Here is a 27566-nt window from a genome sequence, read left to right on the forward strand (position 1 = left end):
AAAATCATTTTATATATATAGTTTCACAATACCTCACCAATCCCTTGTGGGATAATATGCTATTATTAATTTTTTAAAATCTAGGTTATTTACAAGGTGTTTTTGTTTATAAAACAGGCTCTTGTCCTGTAGTTCATGTAGTTGAACTATGTAGCCCAGACTGGACTCCAACTCAGTAATCCTCATCCTGACTGAGCCTCCTGAGCGCTAGAATGACAGGGACACATCTTCACACTTGGCTTGTTCGAAGTTTTCATGCTAATGCCATGGTTTAGAATGAAATTTTTCTTTCAGAAAATTTCTGTAAGTAGAACTGTTGATAAAATGAAAAGAACACTCTCAGAGCTTCAAGAAGATGCGGTCAGCTGAAAGTTACTTCCTGGAAAGATTAACATGCTGTACTCCTACAGATTCTTAGGGTATAATGGTGTATGCCCACAGGCTAAGCTAGGGGGAGTCCTGGAGTTCCAAGTTAGCCTAGGGCAGCTGAGTTCAAGGGCAGCCTGGAGTTGTGAGACCCTGTCTCAAAAAGTGGGGTGTGTTGATTTCTCTCTCAATCATGAGTATTTTAATTTCTTTTGCTTTTGAGAAACAGATGATTTTTTGTTTTACTTAGTATGTATTTAGTACAGGGTCTACAGGGTCTCACTACACAGAATGGACTCATGGTAAACCTCCTCTTTTCAGCCTCGCAAGCACTGGGATTACAGGTGTATGCCACAACGCCCAGTCTCAACCAGTATCTTAGCATGCCGGGGGCAGGGCCAGCACTACACCCTGGGATGGAGCCTGCCTAAGCAGGCACTTTAGTCCACTGAGCTATCTGGCTGGTCCTGAGAAACATGATTTTTAAGTTCTATTTATATTTATCAATGAGGTAAATAAAACATTTGCTCATATGCTGCTCACTGCCTACTGTATTTTCTTATTAATTAAATACCCTTGCTGTTCTTTTCTCAACTGGTGAGTTTGCCTATTTAACATAGCCTTGAAAGAGTATGCTGTATACAGATGGTGGTTACTTATTTTTGTTTATATCTGTTTAAAAAGTTTCACATTTGTCATCTATCTTTTAACTTGATGGTGATTCTGGACATAACTTTTTTCAATTATATGTAGCTAAATTATGACCTATGCTGAGTTTAGAGAGGGCTACTTCATCCTTATAGTGAAGAGATATATTCACTGGTTCCAGCTTTTGTAGTTTTAACTTGTGTTGAACACTGATACCTGGGATCAATAAGGCTCTAACTTTATTTTCTCAGTAGTTAATCCTTCCCTCATTCTAATCATGCTCTGAAGGCTCATTTATGTTCCCTTGGTTTCTGACCTCTACAGTTAATATCTTTCCCTGTTTCGTCTGTATCACTGTCTTTTGGAGATGGTCTTACTAAGTTTGCCTAGCTGGTCTCAAATTTTCAAATTTCCTGCCTCAACTTCCTAAGTAGCTGGGAGTACAGATGTATGGCACTTCACCAGACTATATACCACTCTTCTTTGTAGTATGACCAAGACCCAGCACAGGCTAGGCAAATGTTCTACCATTGTGTTGCACACACCAGCCCAGTACCACTCTTTTTAAAAAGATAATTTACTCTTTTGTATTAACTTTGAAATAATATTTCTAAGCCATTCCTATCTCAAAAAAAAATTGCTACAATTTTACAGAGACTAGCGAACACGGGTAGGTAATTAGAAGGGACCATCCTTACAGATCCCGCTCAAGCTAGAGCTCTCCAGTCCTTCCTAAAGCCACTTGCTGTAGGCTTCCACTTACTCCTACTGCTTTGTCATCTGTCATGGATGACATGGATAGCTTCTTCACAATATTTCAGTTAACACTCAAAGTGACAATATATCCTATTACCGTAACACAGTAATATGCCATATACAAATGTTATATAAGTGACTCAAACTTTTTTAAAGTTTATGTTTGTACCATTGTAATCATTTCTAAGTATAAAGTTCAAGAGCATTAAATATTAATTGTGAAATTGAAACCACTATTCATGTCTGAACCTAAGTTCTGATAGCAAACAGAAACAATTCTCCAATACTGTATCCAAGCATAGACTAGCTATTCTCACTAGCTTTCTGAGCTGATCCTGAGGTTTAATCAGGTGGACTAACTTCCAAAAGGAGCTTGACCATCACAGAGGAATCCTCCATATTCAAAAGGTTCAGAAGCACCGGTGGGTCACGAGCCAGGGGTAGGTTCCCTTAATTGTACACAACAGTTTCCCATAGCAATCCTGGTCAGCTGTCACAGACTGTCATGCTAGACTCGTGTAGGAGGAAAATTTGTTTTTTTCTTTCTGACACAGGGTTTTACTATTAGTTTAGGCTGGTCTTGAACTCACTTTGTAGTCTAGACAGGCATCAAACTCACAAAGATCCTCCTGTCCCAGCCTCCCCAGTGCTGGGATTATAGATGTGCACCACTATGCCAGGCTTTTTACTAAGTTTTTACACAGATTTCATTTTATGTATAGATCAAAAATTATAGTATAATTCAAATGTTCATTGACTTTTTTATGTAGGAGGCAGAATCACATAAATAAGAGAAAATATTCTACAGTCAGCTGGTTTTTTTGGCGGAACTGGGGATTGAGCTCAGGCCCTTGCGCTTGTTAGGGAAGTGCTTATTCTACTGAGCCATCTCCCCCAAGCCGTTCAGTTCTTGTTTTATGTGGTAGTTATAGTCTACAAAGTTGCTCCATACAGAGAATTAGCAAATAGGTAATCACTACTAATGGGAAAATATGAACATACATATGTAGACACATAGCACAAATGTGTATGCACACACATCGATTATAAACTTAATCCTAACCTGCTACATTCTATTTGCTTTATTTTACAAAATAAACAAATTCAGATATAGCCTCAAGTGTTTTGTCTGAAGCTGCCCCATCAAGAGTCACAGCTGGGGTCCAACTCACTTAATGAGACAGAGTTCCCTGCACCACTATCCCCCACTTCCACCACCATCACATACTGATTTTATAGATAAATTACAGCCAGCAGGTAAGCTCACAAATTTGGAAAAATAAACAGCATTGATTCAACTGTTTTATCTGGAAACACTCCTATAACACACCTGTATCCTGCAGTTGAAGCTGTCCTGTTATTACTGTTTTCAGGACACTTCAGTTTGTCCTCTAGTGCTGTGCTGTCATGCTTAATGCCTACACACTGAAGTACATACTTATATACTTACTTGTACTATCACTTACACTTACTTCTTTCAAACTAGATATTTACAAAATAAAACCATATTGTTAAAGAAGAGCAAATTGGATTTGGACTGGGGAATTACTAATGTCCATACCACTTGTGAATAATGAAGAATGGCCTCTCTCAATATTCAAGGCTTCGATTTCTTCTTAAAACTTTCAATGAGAACTATACTAACACTATTATAAAATAGATAGTAGGTATTCCTAACTTGAGGTTTCAAAGTCTGTTATACTACAGAATTACTTTAATCTACTAATAGTTATATCGAGAATAAAGGTCAAATTTTATCAATTCTTCTCAGCATCTATTGAGATCAAATTGTTTTTCTTTTCACCTACTTTTTAACACTGAGCCATTTTCTCCACCCTTCAAATAAACTATTTGCTCATATATTATTCTCCTATGGTACTGCTACATTCAATGTGGCAACACTTAATGTAGAATTTTTCCTTTGTAATGTAAATGAAGATGATCTATTTTTTTTCTTGTTAGACTCTGATATAATGATTTTGCATCCTTCAATAACTAACCAAGAATTTTCTTCTTTTAATGCTCAAGGAAATGTGTTCCTTGAATGTTTGATTACAACTCACCTGTGAAAACCACCTGGCGAAGGGACAGTTCTTTGATAACTTAATTTCTTCCACGGTAACTGGTCTAGTCAGGCTTTTCTTCTTCAGTCAATTTTGATTACTTATATTTGCCTATAAAATGATCCATTCCATCAAGACGTTCAATTTATTAGCACAGAGTAAACCCAGAATTAAACTCAGCATATGTTTATATTCCCATTTTTTGGATCCCTAAATGTGAACTTTATTGCTCTTACCAGAAGTTTATTTTATTGATCTTTTTAAGGAGCCAGCGTATGGATCTATCAGTTCTACTATTTTTAATTCACTCATTTTGTAATTACCTATTTCCTGTCTTTTTCATTAGGATTCTGGTTCTTTTGATGTCCATCTCCTAGCTACCATGATTGGTTGTTTACTTCTACTCTATTTACTAAATTGTCCTTTTCCTTTGTGTGTAGCTTTTGCCTCATCCTGTAAGTTCTCACATATGGTATACTCACTGGTAGTAGAATAAGGCTTTACAAATACATCTTATGTTCCCATTTTAAGGGCTAGGAGATGTGGATCAATGGGAGAGAATTTGCCTGGCACATGTAAGGTCCTGGGTTAGATATTCAGTAGTGTGAGGAATGGGATGGGGTGAGGCTAAATGTAAGCTCCCATTTTAACTCGAGTTTATAATAGTCCCCCACTCAACTGGAGCCCTATTCAACAAAATTGTTATTAATGACTAGTATTATATACTAAAGTGCTGTTAAATAACTGAAAATACAAAAGGCATGTTTTATGAAAACTAGTACTGATTTTATTTTGAAATTAACCTAAAGAGATACAGTACAGCAAAGATAAAATCTTCAGCAAGGTTGTATGCATGCACGCATTTTTCAGAAATTTTAATTTTTTTTGAGATACAATCTCACTATATAGTTCAGGCTGGCCTTGAACTCACTATGTAGCCCCAAGATGGCCTTCAATGCATGGCGATCCTCCTGCTTCAGCCTCTCAATTTCCGGGTTACAGGTGTGTACCACTATGTCCGGCTATGAATTTTGACTTTTTCCCCCAGAAACTCTTTTTTTGATACAGGGTCTCACTATGCAGCTTGGACTCGTAGTGATCCTCCTGTCTCAGCCTCCCAGCACTGGGATTACAGGAATGCACCACCACACCCGTTTCTGGAGCTGGCACAGCATGTTGTACCAGGGATCAAACTTGGGTCCTTGTGCTTCCCAGGCAGGTGCTTACAAGGTGAGTTATCTCCTCAGCCCTCTCAGAACTTTTGTACATGTATACTGAGATATTTTCCAGATAGCATCTATTCAAAGAAAAACCTTAACATTCAGCTTAGTAAAGTAAAACTGACTAAACTTTAGACTTAAAGCCTATAAAAGCAATATCTGATTAGCTAGGACTAGAAACAAATAATTGTGTATACTGGAGGACCCCACCCAATCCTTCTGCCTTTTCTCATTTCCTAAGAGGTCACTCTCACAATTTGGTGAAGAAATCAGGGTGCATTTGTGACTTCTTGCCTGTCATACTAACTTAAAAATGTATGGAGCACAGAAAGTGTCAGCTTAAATCGTGCTTAGTCATCTCTTGCAGTGTGAGGACAGGCTGGTGGCTAAGTATGAGGACAAGTGACACCTCTGCCCTCCAGCCCAGCCCAGCCCTCTGTGAACTGGGTTGGACAGCTACCTGATCCGGTCACTGGTCCCACTGTAGCCCCAGCGACTTTCCACCTGCTGAAACCTGTTGATGGAGCACTCCTTGCCCCGCAGGCAGCACCTCGGGCGGTCAATGTACTCCACACGGGGCTTAGGGTTGACAGTGAAATGAAGAAAGAGGTTCACCACTTCACGATCTGACAAAATGCCAGACTGAGCAGGACCTGCAAAACACAACCATAACCATCAGTGAATGCAATATCTGATTTCAAACTACTTAATGAGATAAACTCAAATCTGGAAGATGTAAAAACAAGGAAAGAAATCTTAGCATATAATTTCAGTATGTACTGAAGTTCCAATAAATCTATTTGAGGTTAGCCTAAATGAATATAAATGGTAAAATCATCAGTAAGCCAAAGCTTAGATAAAACCCTGAGTTACAGAAACCTCTCTGAATCCAACAACTGATCTCTGAATATCGGGCAGAGAGGAGCCATCCCTGAGAGCAGAACCACTCAAAAGGTGGCTGGCGTTCTCCTAACACCTTCTATGATCTAAACAATGGAATTTTTAGAGATGGTAACACACAGGGAATAATGCTTTATTTCAGGGTGTTAAGATGTTAGCACAAGGGACCTGGGGAGACGGCTCAGTAGAATAAGCACTTCCCTGGCAAGCGCAAGGGCCTGAGTTCAATCCCCGGTTCCAAAAAAAAAAAAAAAAAAAAGAGGTTAGCACATCAGAAGCCTGTGAGGCTGGAATACCTGCAGAAGCAGCATACTGTGTATGTTTGGGTTTTTTTTTTCCCCTTAAACTTATCTATTCTTTTTCTCATAAAAGACACCAGAAGATCCTTTTTATGGCCAGTAAAATCAGTCAAAGTAAGGAGACTTTGAAACACTAGAAATGTGGTTTAAAAGCTTTATTAATTTTAAAAAATTAGTTAAAAATGTAAATATTATAAAATCTATCACCCTATTAAATATGGCCCAAGGTTTATCATTTGCTATTTGTGGATGAGGAAACAAAAAGAAGGAAAACTATAACCACAAAGTAAAATCTATGTTCGTTAAAAAAAATCTAAAAGCAAAAAACTTGAAACTACACAAAATTGAAAGAGATAAAGGTTGAAAACTCAGCTTTCTCAGAATGGTAAATACTGAGACAAAAAAATTAAAATGCTTAAGGTGATTAAAGTGTGTGATAAAAAGGAAAGATGAACATGCAGTGACCACTGGTTCTAAAGAAACGATAGTTAATTCAAGCCTATTCAAGTGAGAATGTCCTCTAGAGTTGAGAGGTCTTCAATCCAAAAAAATATGTTATGTATCTCAAGAAAGTAAACAGTGTGACTCCAGGCAACAAAGGGGTGAATCAAAGGCTTTCAGAAAATTCATCATGTGAGAGGGTACACAAGGCATGAAATCCACAAACCGCTCAAAACCAAAGGTAATATGAAATCCTAAAAGCGTAAGGGGACGCAATGCATCTAAAGCAATTATTACTATTCAGGAGGCTGAGATGTATTCAATAAATAATCCAGCTTTTTTTCTCTCTAAGGGAGTCTATTAAAATAAACTAGGTATGTACACACATGTAATCCCAGCCCTCAAGAGGGAGAAGGAGAGGATCAATGCAAGTCTGAGGCCAGCATGGCAACACAGCAAGTTCAAGGCCAGCTTGGATTACATAGTGAGACTCTGTCTCAAAAAACAAAAGCAACAAGTTTTAAGCAGACTTCATTGAAGTTAGTCATACCTGCTGCAAACTCCTCAATAGTCATCAGTGGGAAGCGGATTAAAGGAAGTGCTTTTCCTAGAACTTTTTGTTTGTTTCCAAAGGTCACTGGCAGTTGCTGTCTCTGACATTCTGCTTCTGCCCAGCGTACAACAGCTCCAAAGAGTCGACTTTCTCGAATGCTAAGTGTGTCTCTTTCTAAAACTGCACAGAGTGTGTCTATAGATACAAGACAAAAATACATCAAAGTAAGTATATTTTATTCTTTGCCGAATTAATAGATATGCTTATATTTTCAAATCTCAATAAAAAAATAGGTTAGACTCTGTATAGGGTCTATACTTGGAAATATTAAGCTAAAAGAATTAAAACTCCAAAGTGTTTTTTAAAAAGTTAATGTATAGTTAACATTCAATTTCTTACCATAAATATGAGAATAAAGTATTTCTTTATAGTTTCATGCTACTTATTAAATAAATTCAAGCATGTATAGTAAGATCAGTAATAGCTCACAAGAAAGGCTAATCACATAAATTTATAAAGTCTACAGATTTCAATTCACCCATTTGTTCAGTACTATGTGCCAGGTACTCTACTAGGTACTAAGTTATCATTGAACTAAAAGTCCAGCCCTCATGAAACTCACATCACATTGCAGTAAAATAGGCTGATTGATTATATATGTGGGGGCCAGGGAGGTAGCTCAACAGCACAAGTGCCTGCCTGAGAAGTACAAAGTCCTGAATTTAATTCCCAGTACCAAAACCAAGACAAATTAAGGATTGGGGATATAGCTCAGTGGCATAGTACCTGCCTTGCAAGTGTGAGATCCTAAGTTTGATTCCAGGCACCAAAAAATAAAGACATAAATAATAATAAAAAAGATAAATTATAATAGGCTAGATGATATATGTAGGTAAAGTATCAGGCCAGGGGAGTGGAAAGTACAACCTGAACTGGTTCAGACAGTGGTAAGAAAGATGGGCTAGGTATGTTCATAAAGTGAAGGGGTGTATTTTAAGGGGGACTAATAGCAATGTGCCTCTCACTGTAATAATATTAACCACCCACTGTATTTTTTTTTTTTTATCATACCATGCATTCTGAAAGACGATTCAATGTATTTCTAATGAAACTGGATATGGGGTATGTAAAAAAAAGAGAAGTCAAAAGAGGACAGTAGCAAAGTAAGCACTAGAGAGGAAGTAGCACTGACTGAGCTGGGAATGATTATAAGAAAAATGAGTGTGTTTGGTGGGGAAGAATATGAGGTATAATTTGTAACATACAAACTTGAAAGCCCTCTACAACATCTAGTAGAAATTTCACAGCTGCACCCAGATCCTTACTCTGACTCTTCCTCTCATCATAGGCAAAAGTACATAAGTTCAGTCACTCTTAAGCAATAGCAGCTAGGAAGCAGTTAAGTTCTGAAGAAAAAGAGGCTGCACAGGCCAAGAGAACAGACAGAAATGATAAGCTATAGCCCAGCAGGCACAAAGAGGAAGTATGTGAAAAGCACACCTAAGGACTGAAAAGCACAGAAATTCAGAGTCTTATACAAAAAGAGATTTTAAAAAAACTATTTCAAAGCCTCTATGCATCACTCTACAGTTGAGTTCAATAACTGATAATTATGATAATGACAATAAATCACAAGAATCCTAAATTTTATTCATATATATGGTTTAACAAAGTCAGGTCAAGCAAAGTATTTTAGGTATCTTTCTCAAATGGCTAAAATAATATTTTGGTTTTAAAAAAGTATTTTTTCATATGCATGAGAAAATTATCTACATAAAACCTTACTCTAAAGAACTCAGATAAAATAGCAAAGTATTAAATACATAGTACTCAGACTTTAAGGATATACCACAGTTATATATAGCAGAAATAAAAATATTACAAATGATTAAATTTTCCAGAAATATCAAAGAAAATTCTATCTAAAAATATTCCACTCACTGCATTGGTCTATACACATCTGTCCTGAGAGCTACACACTTGCTGAATATCAACAACTGCTAATATTCGCTGGGTACAGTGGGGCACACTTGCAGTCCTGGCACTCTGGGAAGCTGAAGCTGACGCAGACAGATCACAAGAATGAATCCAGCCTGCACAACTGAGTGAGACCCTATTTCAAAGTAAAAACTAAAGAAAGACTAGAGGTATAGGTCAGTGCAAAGGCTCTGGGTTCAATCTTCAGTATTAAAAGGATTAAAAACAAAAACAAAAACAAAGTTATTATAGCTAATATTAAAAAAAAAAACCAAAACCACCAAATCAGCCCCTAAAACACAGAAAGGGTTCAACAATGCTAAAAATAAACTGGTTAAGCTTAATTTTCAAAAAGCTAACTTTTCTTCCTATGCTCACTAGATGGGTACAAACCAAGGCTTTATGAAGCATTTTCAGTTAAAAGAAAATTAATATGCTATACCTCAATCCTTGCTGGATTAAGAATATACAATGACCATATCTAATCATTCAATAGAAAAATGGGAAGCTTCCCATTTACATGTTTCTATTTTGTGTGCTAATAACCTCAGTAAAGATAAACATATAGTATATTTAAAAGCTTTTTCTACATATGCACATGTATACATACACATGTGTGTGGCACATCACCTGTCCTCAAAATACTGTCAATTCATTTTGTTAGAGCAATGTGATAAATTATCCTCTTCCTTTACCAAAAAACTCTGAGAGAAATGTCTCTTCTTCCATCTAAACCCTAAACAGGAAAAATTTGCAAATCCAATTCAGTGATATAAGAGACTCATGAAACCAGCTGCTTCTCTCAGCTCCTACAAATCTCTGCAATTCCCAATTTTTGTCAGATGCATTTAAGGCAAAATGGTTTATGAGGAAGACATAGGTAGAGACTGACTGAGCAAGAACTATAAAAGCAGGACAACCAAGCAATCACCCAGGCAGCCAGGCAGTCCACTGGTCAATAAGTACTAACTGAATATGTACTATGTGCTGCTGCTTTCAGGGCTAGAGATACAGTACGTAAAACAAATGACCTGCCTTCAAGGAGAATAGAGTCCAAGAGGGCAAAAGTAGACAACCAATGTAAAGACAAAAGACAAATACCTAGATCAGACTTTCAGAGAGTACTGCGTATTATGAGGAAAATAAATCAAAGGAATAGAACAAGGACTGTTTGGGTGTCTGTCTCAAGTAGGTCTGAGGCAGCCTGTCTCAGGCCTCATTTAACCTGTGACCTGAGGGATGAAAAGCAGGAAGCCATACAAACACAGTCTCATTTAATTTGAGATCTGTGTGATTAGAAATAGGATTCCAGGGGCTGGGCAGATAGCTCAGTAGAATAAGCACTTGCCTCACAAGTGCAAGGTTCTGAGTTCAATCCCCGGTACTACAAAAAAAAAGAAAGAAAGAAATAGGATTCCAACCAGAACGAAGAGCAAATACCTGAAATATAATAATCCTGACCAGTGAATATGGCATGTGAATGAGAGAAAAGAGGCAAAGTTCAATGTAGGTAGTGACTGCTGTTTAACAAAATTGTTTTCTTCCTGAGATGCGACTAGTATGCATTGCCTAACTTCCCCAAAGTTAGATGGGATCTTGCAAATGAATTCTGGACAATGAAATAAGAGGCCAAAATAAAGGTGCTTTTTCGGGGCAAGGCTTTTAATATGTAGGCATTTTCCCTGCCTACTTTCTCCCATCTGTCAAGAATACACAAACAGTACTCAGGCTCCAGGGAATGGCATAACTCCAAGAGCGAGCTACCCACTAACTATGACACTCCCTTGCACTGCTAACTGACAAATCTATTTTGTGTTTGAGGCAGTATGCACTTTGGGCTCCAGCTGTTACCACAGCCAACTTAAATCTGCCCTGACTAATGAGGCCCAATCATGGAGGGCCCTGGTAAGCTTTGTAAAGAGTTTGAATTTTACTCTAATTGTAGTAGAAGCAAGAAAGTCATTTGAGATGATTTTTTATTTCTACAGATCATCCTAACTGCTGTGCATAGAACGGACTGTGTGGGGAGCTAGAGTGGACAGAAGCTGTGACATAGGAGACTGCAGAGCTCTCCAGGAGACAGGGAACACAGGCTTAGCACAGAAGGTTAGAAACAGCCCTCCAACCTACTCTGAAAGCACACATGAGCACCACTGACAGACTATGTGGTACAGAAGAAAAGAAGCAATAGTAACTTCTGGGTTTTTAGCAGTCAGGTTCATGCTGATACCAAGATTTTAAAAGAGGCCAAAAAGAACAAGAAAGAGCTAACAAAAAGTGAAGAGACTCAATACGTTTTCTTTTAACTTTTGTTCCAGGTGCCTGCAAAATCTCCATATAAAAATGTCAAAATAGTTGGCTATATGAGCCTAGAGCCCAGAACATAGGGATTCAACATCCGTTCTTTGGGTTCATCAACACAGACCAGGGTTCACTCTCTATTCAGCCTTGTCATTAGATGCTCCCCCTCATTGACACATTCCTTCACATGCTCCTGCTAGCTTCAAATGTGGTCTCTTTACCACCCAAACACACCCATTCCTTTAGACTCAGATTAGAACTTCCTGTCAAGACTTTTCCAATACTAACCCAACTTGAGGAAATCCCATTTTCTGGAGTTGCACAGTAATTACTTTCTAGTTTAGAAAAGGCAAAATCACAATTTTCCCAAGGCCATCTCTCCAACAGAGGAAATTTTCATTTTCACTAATTGTTCCTCAATTTTTTAATTAGGTGCTTCTTTTTAACTTTTTTAAATTCATTTGGTACAGGGTCTTGCTACATAGCTCAGACTCATAGTGATCCACCTATCTCAGCCTCCCCAGCGCTGCGATTACAAGTATGCTCCACTATGCCCAGTTTTGATGGCTGGAATACAGTGTACCTGAGGCTCTGGGGTCAGCACAGCAAGCAGTACCGGGAAGCGAACCCAGGCTCTTGCACTTGCCAGGAAGGTGTTTACACTGCCAAGCTATCTCCCCAGCCCAATTAGGTACTTCTTTAATAAATGTTTTATTCTTCTTTAAGTTTCCTATAGAGCCCTATTGCAAGGTCATGCATATAGTGAACATTTTGATTAGACATCTTTTAAAAAGCAGTGAGGGCCAGTCATGGTGGTTTTTTTTTTTTTTTTTAATATTTATTTATTTATTTATTTAGGCGGAATCAGGGATTGAACTCAGGCCCTTGCATATGCCAGGGAAGTGCTTATTCTACTGAACCATCTCTCCGGCCCCAGTCACGGTGGTACAAACTTGTAATCTCAGCATTCTGGGAAGTGCAGGCAGAAAGAACACAAATTTGAGCCTATCCCTGGCAACTCGGCAATTTAGCAAGATCCTGTGTCAAGGGGCTGGGGAGATGGCTCAGTAGAATACGCGATTGCCTGGCAAGCACAAGGGCCTGAGTTCAATCCCCAGTTCCACCAAAAAAAAAAAAAAAAAGGCTGTCAAAACAAAAAATGAAATAAAAAAGGTTAGAGGATACAGCTCAATGTGACAGCCCTAGGTTCAACCCCAGTAAATCTAAATAAGCAAAAACAATGAGGTAGTTAAGACTTAGGACAATTGAGTTTTGTTTTTGTACTGGGAGTCAAATTCAGGACCTTGCATTTGCCAGGCAGGTGCCGTGCCATTAAGCTATATCCCTAGCCCAGAAGTAGTTAAAGACTTTTAGGAATATTTTCCCCAAACAAAAGTTAGAAAAACCATTAAAAAGGTAGATGTTATGGCTTATATCGAGATATCCCCACAAAGCCTCACATGCTTTGGTGCTCTGGGGAGGTATGGTACTCATCAGCGGGTTAGTCCATTGATGAGTTTATGGCTAGATGTGACATTGGGAAGTGAAGAGGTGGGATCCTGGGTGTGGCCTGGAAGAACCTATCTCCCTCCTCTTCCTCTGATTCCATGCTGCTTCCAGCCTGCCACTCCATGAGATATTCCTCCTCTAATATGCCCCCTGGCATGCAGCGCTGCCACCCTGCTGAGGAGCCAGGTGACTATGAAGTGAAACCTCTACAAACTGTGAGCCAAAAGAAAACTTTCCTCCTTTAAGCTGTGTGTGTCAGGTAATGTGTTTTAGCAATGGGAAATGAACTAAAGCAGTAGGCTTCCATCATTTGGAAAAAGCACTGATTTAAATATACCTTAAACAAGACCAATAGTTACTCATTTTAGTACTTAAAATGTAAAAATTCAATTTGTGGAGATCTTACCAATATCAATATCAGTAAACCCCTCTGCACTGATTGCATCCATGGTGTTTTTGTCGATTGTGTCCAGACAGAGACTTGCAAGCTGAGGTTCATCAAATAATCGAGCCTAAACATATAAATAAATCATCCTTTTACTTTATTTCACCTTCAAGATCTACATAGAAATGATGTTGTAAACAGCTACAATTGCTAATTACGAAAAAGCATCTACTTGTATCTATCAGTATACTGCCTATTTTTTATATACTGCTTAGTGTGATCCTTAGCAAACCCTCAAGATTAGGTAGGCAGACATTATTATCCTCTTTCAGATGAAGAAATAAAGATTTAGTGATGTATACTAACTTGCCTACAGTCATCTAGCTAGATGTTGTAAACTCTAGTATTGAAATCTTAACTCTTAGGGTCTTCACTAATCTATCATATCAATTGACAATTATACCACTGCAACGAGATCTTTCTTTTTTTTCTAACATTTCCTGTTTTGATTGGGAAGACAGAGGAACTACAAGAATTTTAGGGGCATTAGAGCTCTGGGAACTTTAGTAAAAATTAAGTCTAAAAAATACCAACCTCCCCCACCCCCAAAAAAAACCCTAGGGCTAGCAACACAAGAACAGGTAAGTAAACTCACATGCTAGAATATTATACAAAAATGACAATGAATAATACAGCTATATACAATATGGATGAAAAATTTAATCACGAAGAAGAGTATATAAGATGCAAGAATAAATACAATGGATGATTTCCTGCCAAGCTAACTTAGGCTTTAGGAAGTCAAGCTTACAATATGTGCTTTACCAATATGCACAATGTAACTCAAAAAAGGAAGTTTAAATATTTTTGAGATGTATTTCTTATATTTATTTGTTTATTTATTTATTTATTGGCAGAACTGGGGATTGAACTCAGGCCCTTGTGCTTGCCAGGGAAGTGTTTATTCTACTGAGCCATCTCCCTGGCCAAAAAAGGAAGTTTAAAAGCAGAAGAGTAGATGTCAAACTCAAAAGAAACACTGAGGAAAGGTATGGCGATAGGCATGCCAATCACCAGACTCATTCTGGGTCAGCTCTATTCCCATCAATAGTTCAGATAAACACTGAGTGCACATAAATATTCATGCGGGCCCTGCACAATTGGGCTGAGAAAACTGCCAATTAATCGACTACAGAAGTGGTAGCCATTATTTAGCATGACTATCAAGTGGTTCATTTAATTTTCAAGCAACATTCATTCTAAAGGATTCAGTAATTCAGATGTTAATGAACAATGATAAATATCTCTAAACTAGTTATGCTAGTTATGCTTTATGAAAAAAAGAACATTAAATATATTGGCTTTATAGTAAAAATTTGAAATTTGTATGCATAATATATAGGTATTTTAAATCAGAACAATTTTTTAAAAGACAGAATATAACAAGAAATACTATTCCAGGATTATATACTAAGCCCTTTTATATTATTTGTCAAATTGTTAATTTTAGTCCTAAACTTAAAAATAATAATATAAATTCATGTAACTTTCCTTTAAAAGTTGCGATAGAAAAAAAATTACCCAGATTATCCATCTTTTTTGCCCCATGTTTTTTTCTCCCTCTATGCATGCATATACATTTTTAATATGAACATTAATGTGAATACATTAGCTAATCTGGCTAAATTCCAACTTTGTCATTTGACTCAAATATGTTTTACAACATTTTTGCTTCTACTATAGGATTCAGTGTAGAATCACAGCTCATGTTTTTTTCCCTTTCTTTTTAGTGGTACTTGGGATTGGATCCACAGCCTTCACACTTAGCTACCTCCCCAGACTTTTTACATTTTTTTATTTTGAGACAAAGTCTTAGTAAGTTACTAAAACACCTAAGTTTTAGTAACTCAGCCTCAGCCTCCTATCATCTCCTGGAGTGCTGGGATTACAGGTATGTAATACCATGTCCAGTTGGTTCATGTTTTTTTTTTTAAATGTATTTGGTACAGGGTTTACAGGGTGTCACTAAATAGATCAGACTCGTAGTGATTCTCCTGTTTTCAGCCTCTCAAGTGCTGGGATTATAGGCGCACACCACTATGCCCAGTCTCAATCAGTCTCAGTGTGCCCAGGGGGCGGGGCAAGCACAGCATGCCAGGGATCGAATCCTGGTCACTGTACTTTGCCTAAGAAGGCATTTTAGTCCGCTGAGCTATCTGGCCAGCCCGGTTCATGCATTTTAAAAGTAAGAAACATAATATATTTTTCTAAAATCTGTCCTTTGTCGGCAGATGCTCTCATTGGTACAACTCAACTTTTTCTTTGATGTTCACATAAACTTTAGATTTTCAACCTAGAAAAAAATTTTTTATAAAAATTATTTTAATCAGAGTAGCAACTACCAGTCCTTAGGTTATACAGGTTGTATCATGTCCTATTGCTATGTATCTACTGCTGCTATATAAGAGTGAAATAAGGCTTCTCAAAACTTTGCCACTATTTCTGATACTTCACAAAAAGTGTTTTTCTCAGCATAAACCGTACTAGTACAGTATACTGGCTTTTGTCTTAGGACGCAGCTACCTGGGCCTTTCAATTAAATGAACACACTCAGTTCAAATAACTCACTTGGCAGGAACAAGAAGTTCACATGATTCTATCAGTAAAAATGCTGATATACTAGTACTGGGTTCTCAGGCCATCAAGACACTGAAGCATTCCTTTTCCTATCACAGGGACACCTATTAAATAACCTCTGCTATAAGATGTGTGTTCCACAAATACTGCTATCACCTGAAAGCCAAAAGAAATATACAACTTCAGGCCCCACACCAGACCTATTCAACTAGAATCTGCATTTTAATTAAAAAAGTTCAGTTTGATTTCTGAATTGCATAATTTAAAAAATATAAAAGTAGCAAAGTGATTCACTCTACATAATTAAAACCCCATGAACAATAAAGATTTCTATGATCAATAATTTACTAGTTTTAAAAAAATATAAGGTCTTACTGCATACTTCAGGCTGACCTTGGAATTCACGACATTATACAGGCTGGCATTCAATTCACAGACATTTTCCTGCCTCAGCCTCCTGACAACTTCCTAGATTTGTATTAAACTGTGGTGAAGAGAAAAAATGCTAGGAGACAGTACCTATTATTTACATGGTTTTGGTCAAGTTACTTCTCTGTGCCTCAACACTTAATGGTGATAAGAAAGCCTACACTGCATAAAGTTATAAGGACAAAATAAAATACATAAGAAATGCTAAGAGAGAGAGAGAGAAAGAGAGAGAGAGAGAGAGAGAGAGAGCGCAAGCGAGTGAGAGAGCTGCTGCTATAACGTAAAGATGGAGTGCTTCCCAAAGTCTAATGTACTAACTAAAACTTTGCTGCCCAATGCACGGATTTTTGGAGACAGGGTCTACAGATGAACAGTCCGGAGGATGCTTGGCACATCAAGGGAGTGACCTGCAGATGAGTCACAGGCGTGGGCCACGGGAGGATGGGAACTGGATGCAGTAGGTTACTTGGGGAATGGCAAGCCTATGGCATGCATGTTATTTGCTTTTAAGACAAAAGATAATAACATATGAGTGGGATTTTTTCTAAACTAAATTTTCAGTATTCAGGATTAATTGCAGTGTTGGCACTTTGCCATAAATAAGTGGGTTACAGTTTGGTCATTCATCTCTAAGAGGTTCGCCATCTCTGGTCTATCTTGTCCAGGGCCCATAACCTGCTTTCTGTAGGGCTCTTTTCCTTTCTCTCTGCTCTTGACTGTACCATGTGAGTAACCTTCCTCATCCATGCGGCTTCTGCCTCATCACAGGTCTAACAACACTGCAGCCAGCCAACTATGAAATAAAACCTCTGAACCCATGAGCCAAAATAAACCTCTCCTCCTTCAAGTTAGTAACAACAGGCATTTTATCGCAATATTGAAAAACCAACGAATACAGATGCCTGGCACACACCACCACTGCCTAAGATATTTTGCTGTTATCATTACCTGAGTGTCTGACATACATGAAGCTCTGTAATTATGTTCAAGAAGTAGTGTCATCAGCATGTTCTTTCTTCTACAACTACAAACACTTGATGGGAGATTTTTGTTTTTGAAGTATCAAATATTTTCTACATGACAGAAAGAACATTGAGATGGAAACCTGTTCTAGCTTCACCTGCTGTAAGACTTTGGATAGGTAGTCATTGACCCAGTTAGCCCATGTTTTAATTTTTCCATTTGTAAAATGAGAACTGAGTCATCAGTGATTATTTCCAGTACCTCCTAAGGTTCAACTTATCTGCAACAAAGTCTTACTATGTTTCCAAGGCTGTTCTCCAACTTCTGGGTTCTAGTCATTGTCCCACCCCAGCTTTTTGAGAATTACATGTATGAGCCTACATACTCTACAGAACCACACTAACTCAGAATTTTAAAAGCAATTCATATAAGAGCAATACAACACTGTCTAAAAAGAGAAACACTTTTATACCTGAAGAACTTTGGATTACAGACATTTAACAATTGCTACATAATAAATGTTAAGGACTGATTAGTGGTTCCACAAGTATGTTCAGTTCATTAAAAATAAGACTAATACACCTAAAATATGCATATTTTTCTGTATGGAGGTCATACTTAGTGAAAACTTGGTAGAACTTCTGAAAAGTACTTTAGAAAAGGCTTTCAGCTTTCTAACCTTTTCAAGAAGGTAGCAAGCTTCCAGATTTAGGAATACAACGTTAGAACTTTTCTGGAATTTAAATATTCAATCTTTATTTCACATCCAGCAAAAGCTGAGAACAAAGATGTCCAGGAAATTTCATGGTATAATACTTTCAATCAAAGCAAAAATAACAATGGCTGTTAATCCCAGCTCCAGTCCCAAGTAACTATCTAACCTTGAGTTACAATACCTCTTCTCACATGAGACTTCAGCTTCTTTATCTTTATGATTCAGCACTGTATTAATTCACACTTCTATTTTAAAATTTTATGACTCCACTGCAGTTCTCTGAATGCTACTGTAAAGCTAACTATACTTTAAAAATTCAGAATTAATTCTTCAGGAAGTACCAAATATTCACATATACCCAGTCTTCCAGCTACAATGATACATACCATAACTGTATTTACTTACCTGAGTAAGTAACATAAAGGCATTATCTGCTCTAAGATGCTTGGTGAGAAAGTCCACACAATGTGCTTCCAAGGCTGGGACAGCGTACTTCTTAGCAGTATACAAAGTGGTCATAACTGTTTCTGGGCCAATTTGAACTTCATCTGAATACAGAAATCTAGAAAACAATTTGGAAATTTGCAGAGGTGATCAGCCCTGTTATAGATCAGCAATTCACCAGAGCTAAACCATTGAGGAATTATAAGATAATGAACAAATGGGGAAATAATCAGGAATCTGCAGCCTTTAGGGTACTGGTACACACACACATCATCTCATTTTATTCCTACTGAATCCTGAGAAGTAGGAAGTGTCTGCATTTTACAAAGGATACAGAGTAAGCAAAGATTATGAGATAAATACAGGTCCCTAAGCCAAACCTTCAGAGTTCTTTTTAGTACCCCATAGCTGTTCAGGTTGACAGTGGTTCACTTTTCTCTCCCTCCTCAAAAGACCTCCATGAATGTAATTTACAATTAGCTAAGTCACATGTCTAAATGTTAAAATACTTATTCATTACCTGATAGTAGTGCCTACTTTTTTTTTTTTTTTTTTTTTTAATGTATTTAGTACAGGGTGTACAGAGTCTCACCACACAGCTCGGATTGACTCCAGGACTTGTAGTGATCCTCCAGTTTCCAGCCTCCCAAGGGCTGGGATTACAAACACCAGGCCCAGTCTCAGTCACAGTGTCAGCGTGCCTCAGGGCGGGGGTGGGGCAAGCAAGGCAAGCTAGGATCAAACCTTGAGGATGGAAGCCTGGTCCCTGTGTCTGCCTAAACAGGCCCTTTAATCTACTGAGCTAGCTATCTGGCTCGCCCTACTAGTGCCTTCGTTTCTGGGCATTTTTGAACTCTGTCTGTCCGTGTGTGTGTGTGTGTGTATGTCTGCCTCTGTCTGTGTGTGCATGTGCGTGTGCGTATGTCTCTCTCTCTGTCTCTGTCTCTCTCTCTCTGTCTCTGTCTCTCTCTCTCTCTCTCTCTCTCTCTCTCTCTCACCAGGGATCAAACTCAGGGACTTGTGCTTGTCAGGCAGGTGCTTATGCCACTGAGCTATATCCCTGGTCCTTTCAATTTTTAAATGTTATCTCAGAATTAGCATAACAGTCGGTCAAAAAGTAGAGTAATTGGGCTTTGGAGGAATAAAACAATTTAGTAATCCAGCTGGCTCTCCTTATCTTCAGGTTCCACATGTTGTGTATTCAACCAACCATGGATTAAAAATACACATTAAGCCAGGCAAAGCAATGACATTCCTGTAACCCCAGCACTGGGAAGACTGAGACCGAAGACCACTGCAAGTTCAAGGCCAGCCTAAAATACCTAGTGAGGTTTTATTTACAGAGGACCCTGTCAACTGTCACCAGCAACTGGTTGGGGGGATAGTCTATAGACAAGATTTTAAGTTGATTTCCTCTACCCCCTTCCCTCTAAACTCCTAGTCTAGACCTTGCTGGGGTTCTGCCACGACCTGCACTTTGGTCTCCAGATTCATCCAATCTATTTCATTCATCAGCAAGCTGCCAACTGCTTTGTCTTTTGTCTGCACTGTTGTCCTTCTGGTCTTCTCATCTCTGTAACAAACATTCTTTCATATTTCTTAATAGTCATTTTAATTGGGAGAACTAACTGTACTGAATTCCATTCCTGAATTAGAAACCTATGAAGTTTTTGTTTTCAGGATTAGACAGAGGTCTTTATACCTGACCTAAGACAGTTGTATTAGCCTTCTAAGCAAAAATTGCTAGAGTCCTAAAAAGGAACAGAAGGGGTGTTTATCACCATTTGCTTTGGTATTTGAGTTCAGTACAAACTTAAAGGGACAAGGGCCCCAAAGCTGGTTCTTTGAGAATCTCTCTGGGGGCTCTGGAACAGGGTGACCTGGAAAAGCTTCTCAGGGGAATTTCTGACAAGATCTGAAAAATAAAAAATGGATGGGAAGAACAGTCTAGAACAGAAGAGAATGGTGTTTTTAGATTACTCTGCATAACACCTTTCCATTCAAATTGCTTTTATATATTTTTGGTTTTTATAAAGGAACACTTTTAAGAAAACTGAAAACTTCAAGATACAGATTAAGAGTACTGTTCATTATATGAAAGCTTTATAATGGGACTCATCAGGAACTTTGGCTTTTTACTTGTCCAATTATGAGACAGAGTAGTTCATCTTCTAAAGCAGTTGGGTTTGCTTTTTAATCTTACAAACACCATGAATTAGAACTGAACAACCCGGTTCTTGCTTTGCATTGCTATTAAAACAATTAAAATGAAGGACACAAGCTTATTCACACCATTCACTTTGTATTAACTAGATTCACTCTTGGCCCTATTTTACTTCTTCCCTTTATGTTTCTTGTAAGACACTTGAAATTATTTTCAAGCAGTACAAATTGAAAATAAACTCTAGACTATAAACAATAAAAGCTGCTTGTTTTCTCCCCCCTAAGTCCTCCCTGTAGTACCAAGCACAGTGTGAGCACTCATTTAAGTCTTAATACATATGAACTAACCATATCATTCAGTATAGGTTTCTATGTAACACTGATAGGTAAATTTTTTTCACTTGTAACCAAAGAAGTACTTAAAAAATTTAAGATTCATCTTGGTTCATACTTTAATTACACCTTCTCAACATTCTATTGAATTATGAGAACTTCTTTAGTATAAAAGAAAACTAAGCCAAGATTTGCAAAATATAATTAAAACTGAAACATGACATAACAATCTTTTTTTGTTACTCAAAAGTAGTCCTCACATACATCCAATGATAAAAGCACAAGAAAATGACTGTCATTAAACAATTCCTGTTTTCTTCCCCCAAAGGTGGTTTTCAAAAAAGAGAAAACTCAGGTTGCACTTAATGCAGTTAAGTTTTTTAAAACTAATGTAAAATTTAATTTCATATTAGAAAAAAAAAAACCCTTAAGATTATGTATGAGGATCTTTAACTCCAAGTTTAATTCCCAGCACCACACACACACACACACACACACACACACAAAGAAATAAAGGTTGAACTATATAGTACTATTATCAGGTATCAACACAAATTTATATGCATAATATAGCTTTGCCCACTAAAAAAACTTTAAGAGTTTGATAATGAAATGATTAAAAAACAATGTCCTAATAGTAATGGAAATAGTCACACTACTATATAGTGACTCATTTCTTAAGATGTGCCCAAGAAGTCATGTCACCCAAAATTTATGCTGTTACACAGATTGGTTCCCTAAGGAATCTGAATTGGCTAAGTGAAGTGTGAGTCCCTCTGGCCAACAGAACACAGTGCTGCCACACTGCCATCTGGGACCTACATGGTAAGGAGGCCTGGCAGCTTCTGTTTGTATGCTCTCAAGAGAACCACTGGTCAAGGGATCAAGCTACTCTGCTTAACAGACTGGCTGGAGAAGGCCCGCAGAGAGGATGTGAGACCACACAGAGGAAAACACTCAGCCAGCCTGGATCTGAGTCTAACCTCCAGACGACCCCAGCCCCAGATGATACCTGGTATAGCTGAATGAGAAACCAGGAAGAGGCTACACAAACCACCCAGGTGATCCCAGTAATCCACACAACTATAAAAGATAGATAATAAAGCCCTTGTTTAAGCCACTAGGTGTTAACAGTGGCTTGTTCTATGGCAATAGATAACCAGAACATGCTGGGAGATATAAAAAGAGCTAGTACACAATTGTGGATATAATTAGGTAAAGCATGAATGTACCTGAAGAGTACTAATTACCTGTGCAGATCACCTCAGCAGAAAGAATGTAATGGAAGTGAGGCAGCCTTGAAGGCAGCCATTTAAACAAGGCCATCAGGATTGGGACCAGAGTGGACGATGGGAGAGGAAGGAAAAAAGAGATCAAGCTATGAAGTTCTTTTGCACCTGTGAGGTATTTAAACTTTACCCTGTAGGAAAAAAATGTTAAAAGATTCAGGGAAACCATGAGCATGTGAGTAACTATTAAGAGCATAAATGGAGAGTCTATAGATAGTAATCTGGTGAAGAAAGGCAGGGGGGAAAAGAAAGACAAGGAGAGTAGAATTCCAGAATGGTCCAAAAGAACAAGCAAATCTGTAGAACAGACTGGAAACAAACTACAACTTGAAGCCAAGCTCACAAGTCACATTCCAGCTGACCACAGTGTCATAAACAATACATTATTAGTGTTTTTAAATCCTGAATTTTGGGATTCTTTATTTATAGCATTATAAAAGCCGCCTGATACAGGTATACTATTCTGCGACTGCTTCTAAAGACTGTCCCAGCGTTTAAATGAGCTTACATAAGATGCTCAGGAACAGTAAATGGTACACAGTGAGCTCTCATTAAAAGACCTTTCTATGGAGGCCTACCCTTAGTTCAGTTGTTTAAGCGCCTGCTCATGCAAAGGCAGTCAGTCAGGGGCTGGATACCGTGGTTCGATCCCCAACTAGACCTCCCCTTCAGGCAGCCTGAGCCACACACACACACACACACACACACACACACACACACACAATCCTTTTCAATTTAAAAATGTAAGTAAATAACCCTTGCATAACCTGGGGAAAAAAGGCCCTTTTATTGACATGTCCATCTGCAAGGATACTGGACATTCTTTTGTGAAGGTCCAGGTGGATATGAGAGTTTGAAGGGGAGCAGAGTCAAGGATAAGAGTGGGAGCACATAATGCCACGCACTGGTGAAGAACACACGCAGCAGCAGAGGACACCATGCTAAGAGCTAGTTAACTCCCTGCCTCCTTTCAGTCACCCCTCATTTTTCTGCTCCCTTCTGCAACAAAACTTCTAAGGGCACTGCTTATATACTAGCTGTCTTTTCTCTCTTTCTTTCTTTTAATTTTATGTATTTGGTACAGGGTCTCACTATGCAGCTTGAACTCATACTGATCCTCCTGTCTCAGCCTCCCCAGTGCTGGGACTTGATCACCAGCTCAGTATGCCCCATGGGTGGGGCCAGCATGGCATGCAAACTGGAGATGCAACCCCGGTGCTTGCCAAAGCAGACCCTTAGTCCACTGAGCTATCTCACAGCCCTACTGTCTCTAGTTTATCTCCCATTTCCTCTCCAATTTACTTCAATCAGCTGAAATTATTCTTGACAGTTATCAATAGTTCCCATCTCATCAAAATTAACAATCAACACAATGTCATTTTATCCAACTCTCAAGAACATTTAGCACAGCTGCCCTCTTTACATGGTCAATATCATTTTCTTTTCTTTTTTTTTTTTTTTAACATAATTTTCTAATCCTTCTTTCTTAAAGCATTTCCTTTGGCTTGATCTTGAGGATGCCATTTGCCTTGTTTTCTCTCCTAACTGCACTGACTGATGTCTCATCCATTTCCTACTCCTGTTCCTCAAATGCACCTTTAAATAACTACTACCTCTTCAGGATGCCCCCCCCCTCCAAGGTAATCTCATCTGGCCTCACTGTTTACGTATCATTCATCCTCTCAAATTTACATTCTACCAGAAGCTTTCCCCTAAACAGATTCACATCTGTCTAGTCTACATCCCTACTTCAATGTCTTGAAAGCCTTCTTTATTTCTCCTTTCAAATATATCCAGAATTTGACCACTTTTCAGTACATCCTTTGTTACCTCCTCATACAATGTACCATCATCTCTTACCTGAACTACTGGGAAAACCCTTTTAATTCATCATCCTGCTTCCTATTTTCTTCCTCCTACAGTCTAATCTCCAAAGAGCTGCCAGAATCACTTTACATAAATTATAAATCAGATCACAGTGCTCCCTTCTTCAAAGCCCTCCATAGGATTTCCCTTGCATACCAGATAAAGCTCAAAGCCCTGCCTGGCCTCTTTTGGATTTCTTCTCTGCTTAAATCATATCTGTCTTACTCTTGCAGTTTTTCTAGTAGGAAAAATTTATGGCCTAAAACATGCTTTAGCATGTTCCTTCCCTTATGGCTTGATTATTTTTCTTCAAAACATTCACCACTATTTGACATATTACACCCACTTCACTAGAATATGTATTATGACTGATACTTTTTCTTGTTTGCTCCTGTAGCCCAGACACCACAGAGACTGGCACATAGCATTTGTCAAGTGAACAACTGCAGAGTATCATTTAAACGCTGGTTCCTCAAACCTAAGTTCAAAAACCACTAAGTAATATTCAAGTTATAAACAATAAAAGTATGCTCCAGTAACTCTGCTCTTCCAGTTCAGGAAGTAATTACCAAACATTTTTGTCCCACAATATTAAGTAAGTAAATCACCTATATTTCACACCCAGCCAATTCCTAAGTTTAAAAATCAGCCTGGATATCGATTTTAGAATACAACAATGACCAGGAAATAAAAGAAGGATGAGCACCATGAAAATATAACATGCTAAAATTAGAAAATGAGATACTAAATTGCACTGTGCTACTTTTCAAAGACTCTAGAATTAAGGTCTATTAAAGGGAAAGGATTAGCCTCAGTGAAAATATGAAATACGTATTTTTCCTTTCATTCTATCTAGCAATCTCAGTATTTTTTTTTCAAAAAGAAAATACTACAGCAATATTTTTTTGATCAGCGGTTCTCAGATTTAGCCAATGTAAGTATTACTCCAAGAGAGTATCAGAAAACATTCTCAAGGTCTCACTCCAAGCTTGATACTATGATATGGGATCTACACAAGTAACAAGTACCCCTGTAAATCAGCATGCCCCCACGTACCCCTGTAAATCAGCATGCCCCTGGCCCACAGATCATTTCCAACTTTGAAAATTTAAGGAGATAATGGTCAATCTTCAACTAAAAACCAAAGCGACCTTCCTAGCTTCTGGGTTGCTCTTCAGTCCTACTAAATACAACTTAATTGAATTACAGAAAAATATGGGACAAGAGTAAAGAAGCGAAAACAGGCCCCATCATCTTACCACACTAACATCCCTCGGCTCAGCATTCCGGTGTTTTCCCTCCTCCTTGTCTCTAAGTGTACAATGCCTATTCAGGGTCATTTCGCAGTTGGAGGCATGGTGCACATAATTCCAAGAGCTACTTGCCAAAAACATTTTACATATCATGACCTGGTCTTCATTTAAGTATCAGATTTAGTGACAGCATTATTTTCCATCAAGTGAACAGACCTACTGTTTCTCTCACCCTTTCCTACAAACATAGCTGCCTTCTTTATAAATAACGCTGCCGTAAATGTTTCTGTACGGAACTTTTCTTTTTCAAAAGCAGATTGTTTCCTAAGTGTGGGGGAAAAATCCAGAGCACCAAACATCCAAAAGGAAAAAAATCGTCGGAAAATGCCTCCCAGATGTTATGTTCAAAACTCTTTGTCGGGTTAGAGGGTTCCGGAAAAGTACCTCGCTGTTTTGATTTCCACTTCCTTATTCACTAATGAGGTTAAACATTCTCTGTATGTTTTTCTTTAGTAATTATCTACCCTTTGGATCCTGGCCATTTATTTCCACTTGTGTGGCTGTATCTCATACCTAATTTCCTTCTGCTCTTCCCGAGCTGTGGGTCTGAAAACGACCTATTCTGTCCCACTGACCTGCCTGCTTTTGCTTCACGATTAGTCAAGACTCTGCTACTCCGAAAACAACTTTCTTCTCGGGTGCCAAACCATCGTGGCATCCGACACACACAGGTCTCCAGGGAGCGGGCAGTTGACCCGGGCGTGAGGTCTGGACTGTCAGGGTCAACAGAGCGCTCCCCCCGGCTACCACCTACGCAGCGCGCCGCGCGAACCCCATCAGCCGAGGGGCTAACTCCGCCGCCCAGCGCCGCAACTGCGGGCCGCCCGCCCGCCCCCTCCCGGGTCCCGCCCCCGCTCTCCCGTGGCGCGGCGCGGCCCGCGTCCCCACCTGAGCAGCGCCAGGAAGGCGGCGGGCTCCACGTCGGGCAGCTCGATCTCGGCCGACGTGGTGGCCATGCCGCCGTTGAACATGGCGTCGAAGACGGCGCTGCCGGCCGCCAGCACGAAGCGGTGCGCCGGGATGCGCTGCGGGCCGCCCGCCGCCCCGCGGCCCTTGCCCAGCACGAAGCGCACGTCGCTCAGCAGCTCCGAGTTGAAGAGGAAGGCGAAGCGCTCCTTCAGCGACGCCTTGGTCGCCTGCCAGTTGTACAGCGGCTCGCGCTGCAGGGGCGGCGGCGGCGGCGACAAAGGTAAGGCGGGCGACCCGGGCTCCGCCTCGTCCCCCGGCACCGGCTCCCCAACCGCGCCCGGCCCGAGAGAGGACGCCATCATCGCGCTTCTGGCTGCGACCTCCGCCGAGCACTCCCGCCCGTCCCGCGGCCAACAGCGCCGGCCGCAGCGGCGCCGCCCCCGACCGTGAGGGAGGGAGCTTCCGAGCCCGCGCTTCCGGGAAGGCGCTTCCGGCGCCCCGCGCGCGCCCGCGCCGCTTCCTTCCTGCGGCCGCGCGCCCGAGCCTCTCCCTGCGCGCGCGCCCCCGCCTTTCCTCTCTGGAAGGCAGGCGCGTCCTCGCGGGCTTCGGCGCTGACACGCACGGGCGACGCAGGTGGCCTGGGGCACCGCTGAGGCTGTCGGGATTCCGAGAGCTTGAAACTCCTACTTCACGGGTGTGGTGACACACTTCTACAGTCTTAGAACTCATGGAAGCTGGGGCGGGAGGGTTGCTAAATTCGACAGCTTGGCGACATGGCCAGACCCTGTCTTAAAAGGAAAAAGGAAAAAAAGAAAGAAAACAAAAAACAACCAAACAAACAAACAAACACAAAGGGTGGAAATGTAGCTTGGTACCAAAGCCCTGGGCTCACTTCCCAGTACCACAAAAACTATCTTTGACATCATCAGGGTAATGCTTTAGAACAGAGGTGTCATGCAATCAACATTTTTTCTTTTATAATGTCATGAAAAAAAGTTTGAGGCATGCTGAAGGAGAAAACAACTATTTCTTCTATCAGATAAAGACTTAAAACAAGAGTGTAATTTATATGATAAGGAAAATAAGA

General features: G+C 39.5%; 1 protein-coding gene across 2 annotated transcripts in view; it reads right to left on the bottom strand.

Annotated features, from left to right (window-relative positions):
• Btbd1 (BTB domain containing 1) overlaps positions 1–27138 on the bottom strand; it is a 35247-nt gene extending 8109 nt beyond the window's left edge. For both annotated transcript variants that reach the window (XM_023710783.1, XM_004623481.2), the window contains exons 1-5: positions 26459–27138; positions 18568–18724; positions 13440–13545; positions 7244–7441; positions 5514–5706 (exon numbers count right to left, since the gene is read on the bottom strand). In XM_023710783.1, the coding sequence (XP_023566551.1) occupies positions 5514–5706; positions 7244–7441; positions 13440–13545; positions 18568–18724; positions 26459–26841 (1037 nt within the window). In that variant the 5' untranslated portion in view covers positions 26842–27138. The remainder of the gene's footprint in view (positions 1–5513; positions 5707–7243; positions 7442–13439; positions 13546–18567; positions 18725–26458) is intronic.
• Between the last annotated feature and the right edge of the window lie 428 nt (positions 27139–27566).

This window comes from Octodon degus, unplaced genomic scaffold, assembly GCF_000260255.1.
Source record: "Octodon degus isolate 3935 unplaced genomic scaffold, OctDeg1.0 scaffold00002, whole genome shotgun sequence".
Lineage (NCBI taxonomy): Eukaryota > Metazoa > Chordata > Mammalia > Rodentia > Octodontidae > Octodon > Octodon degus.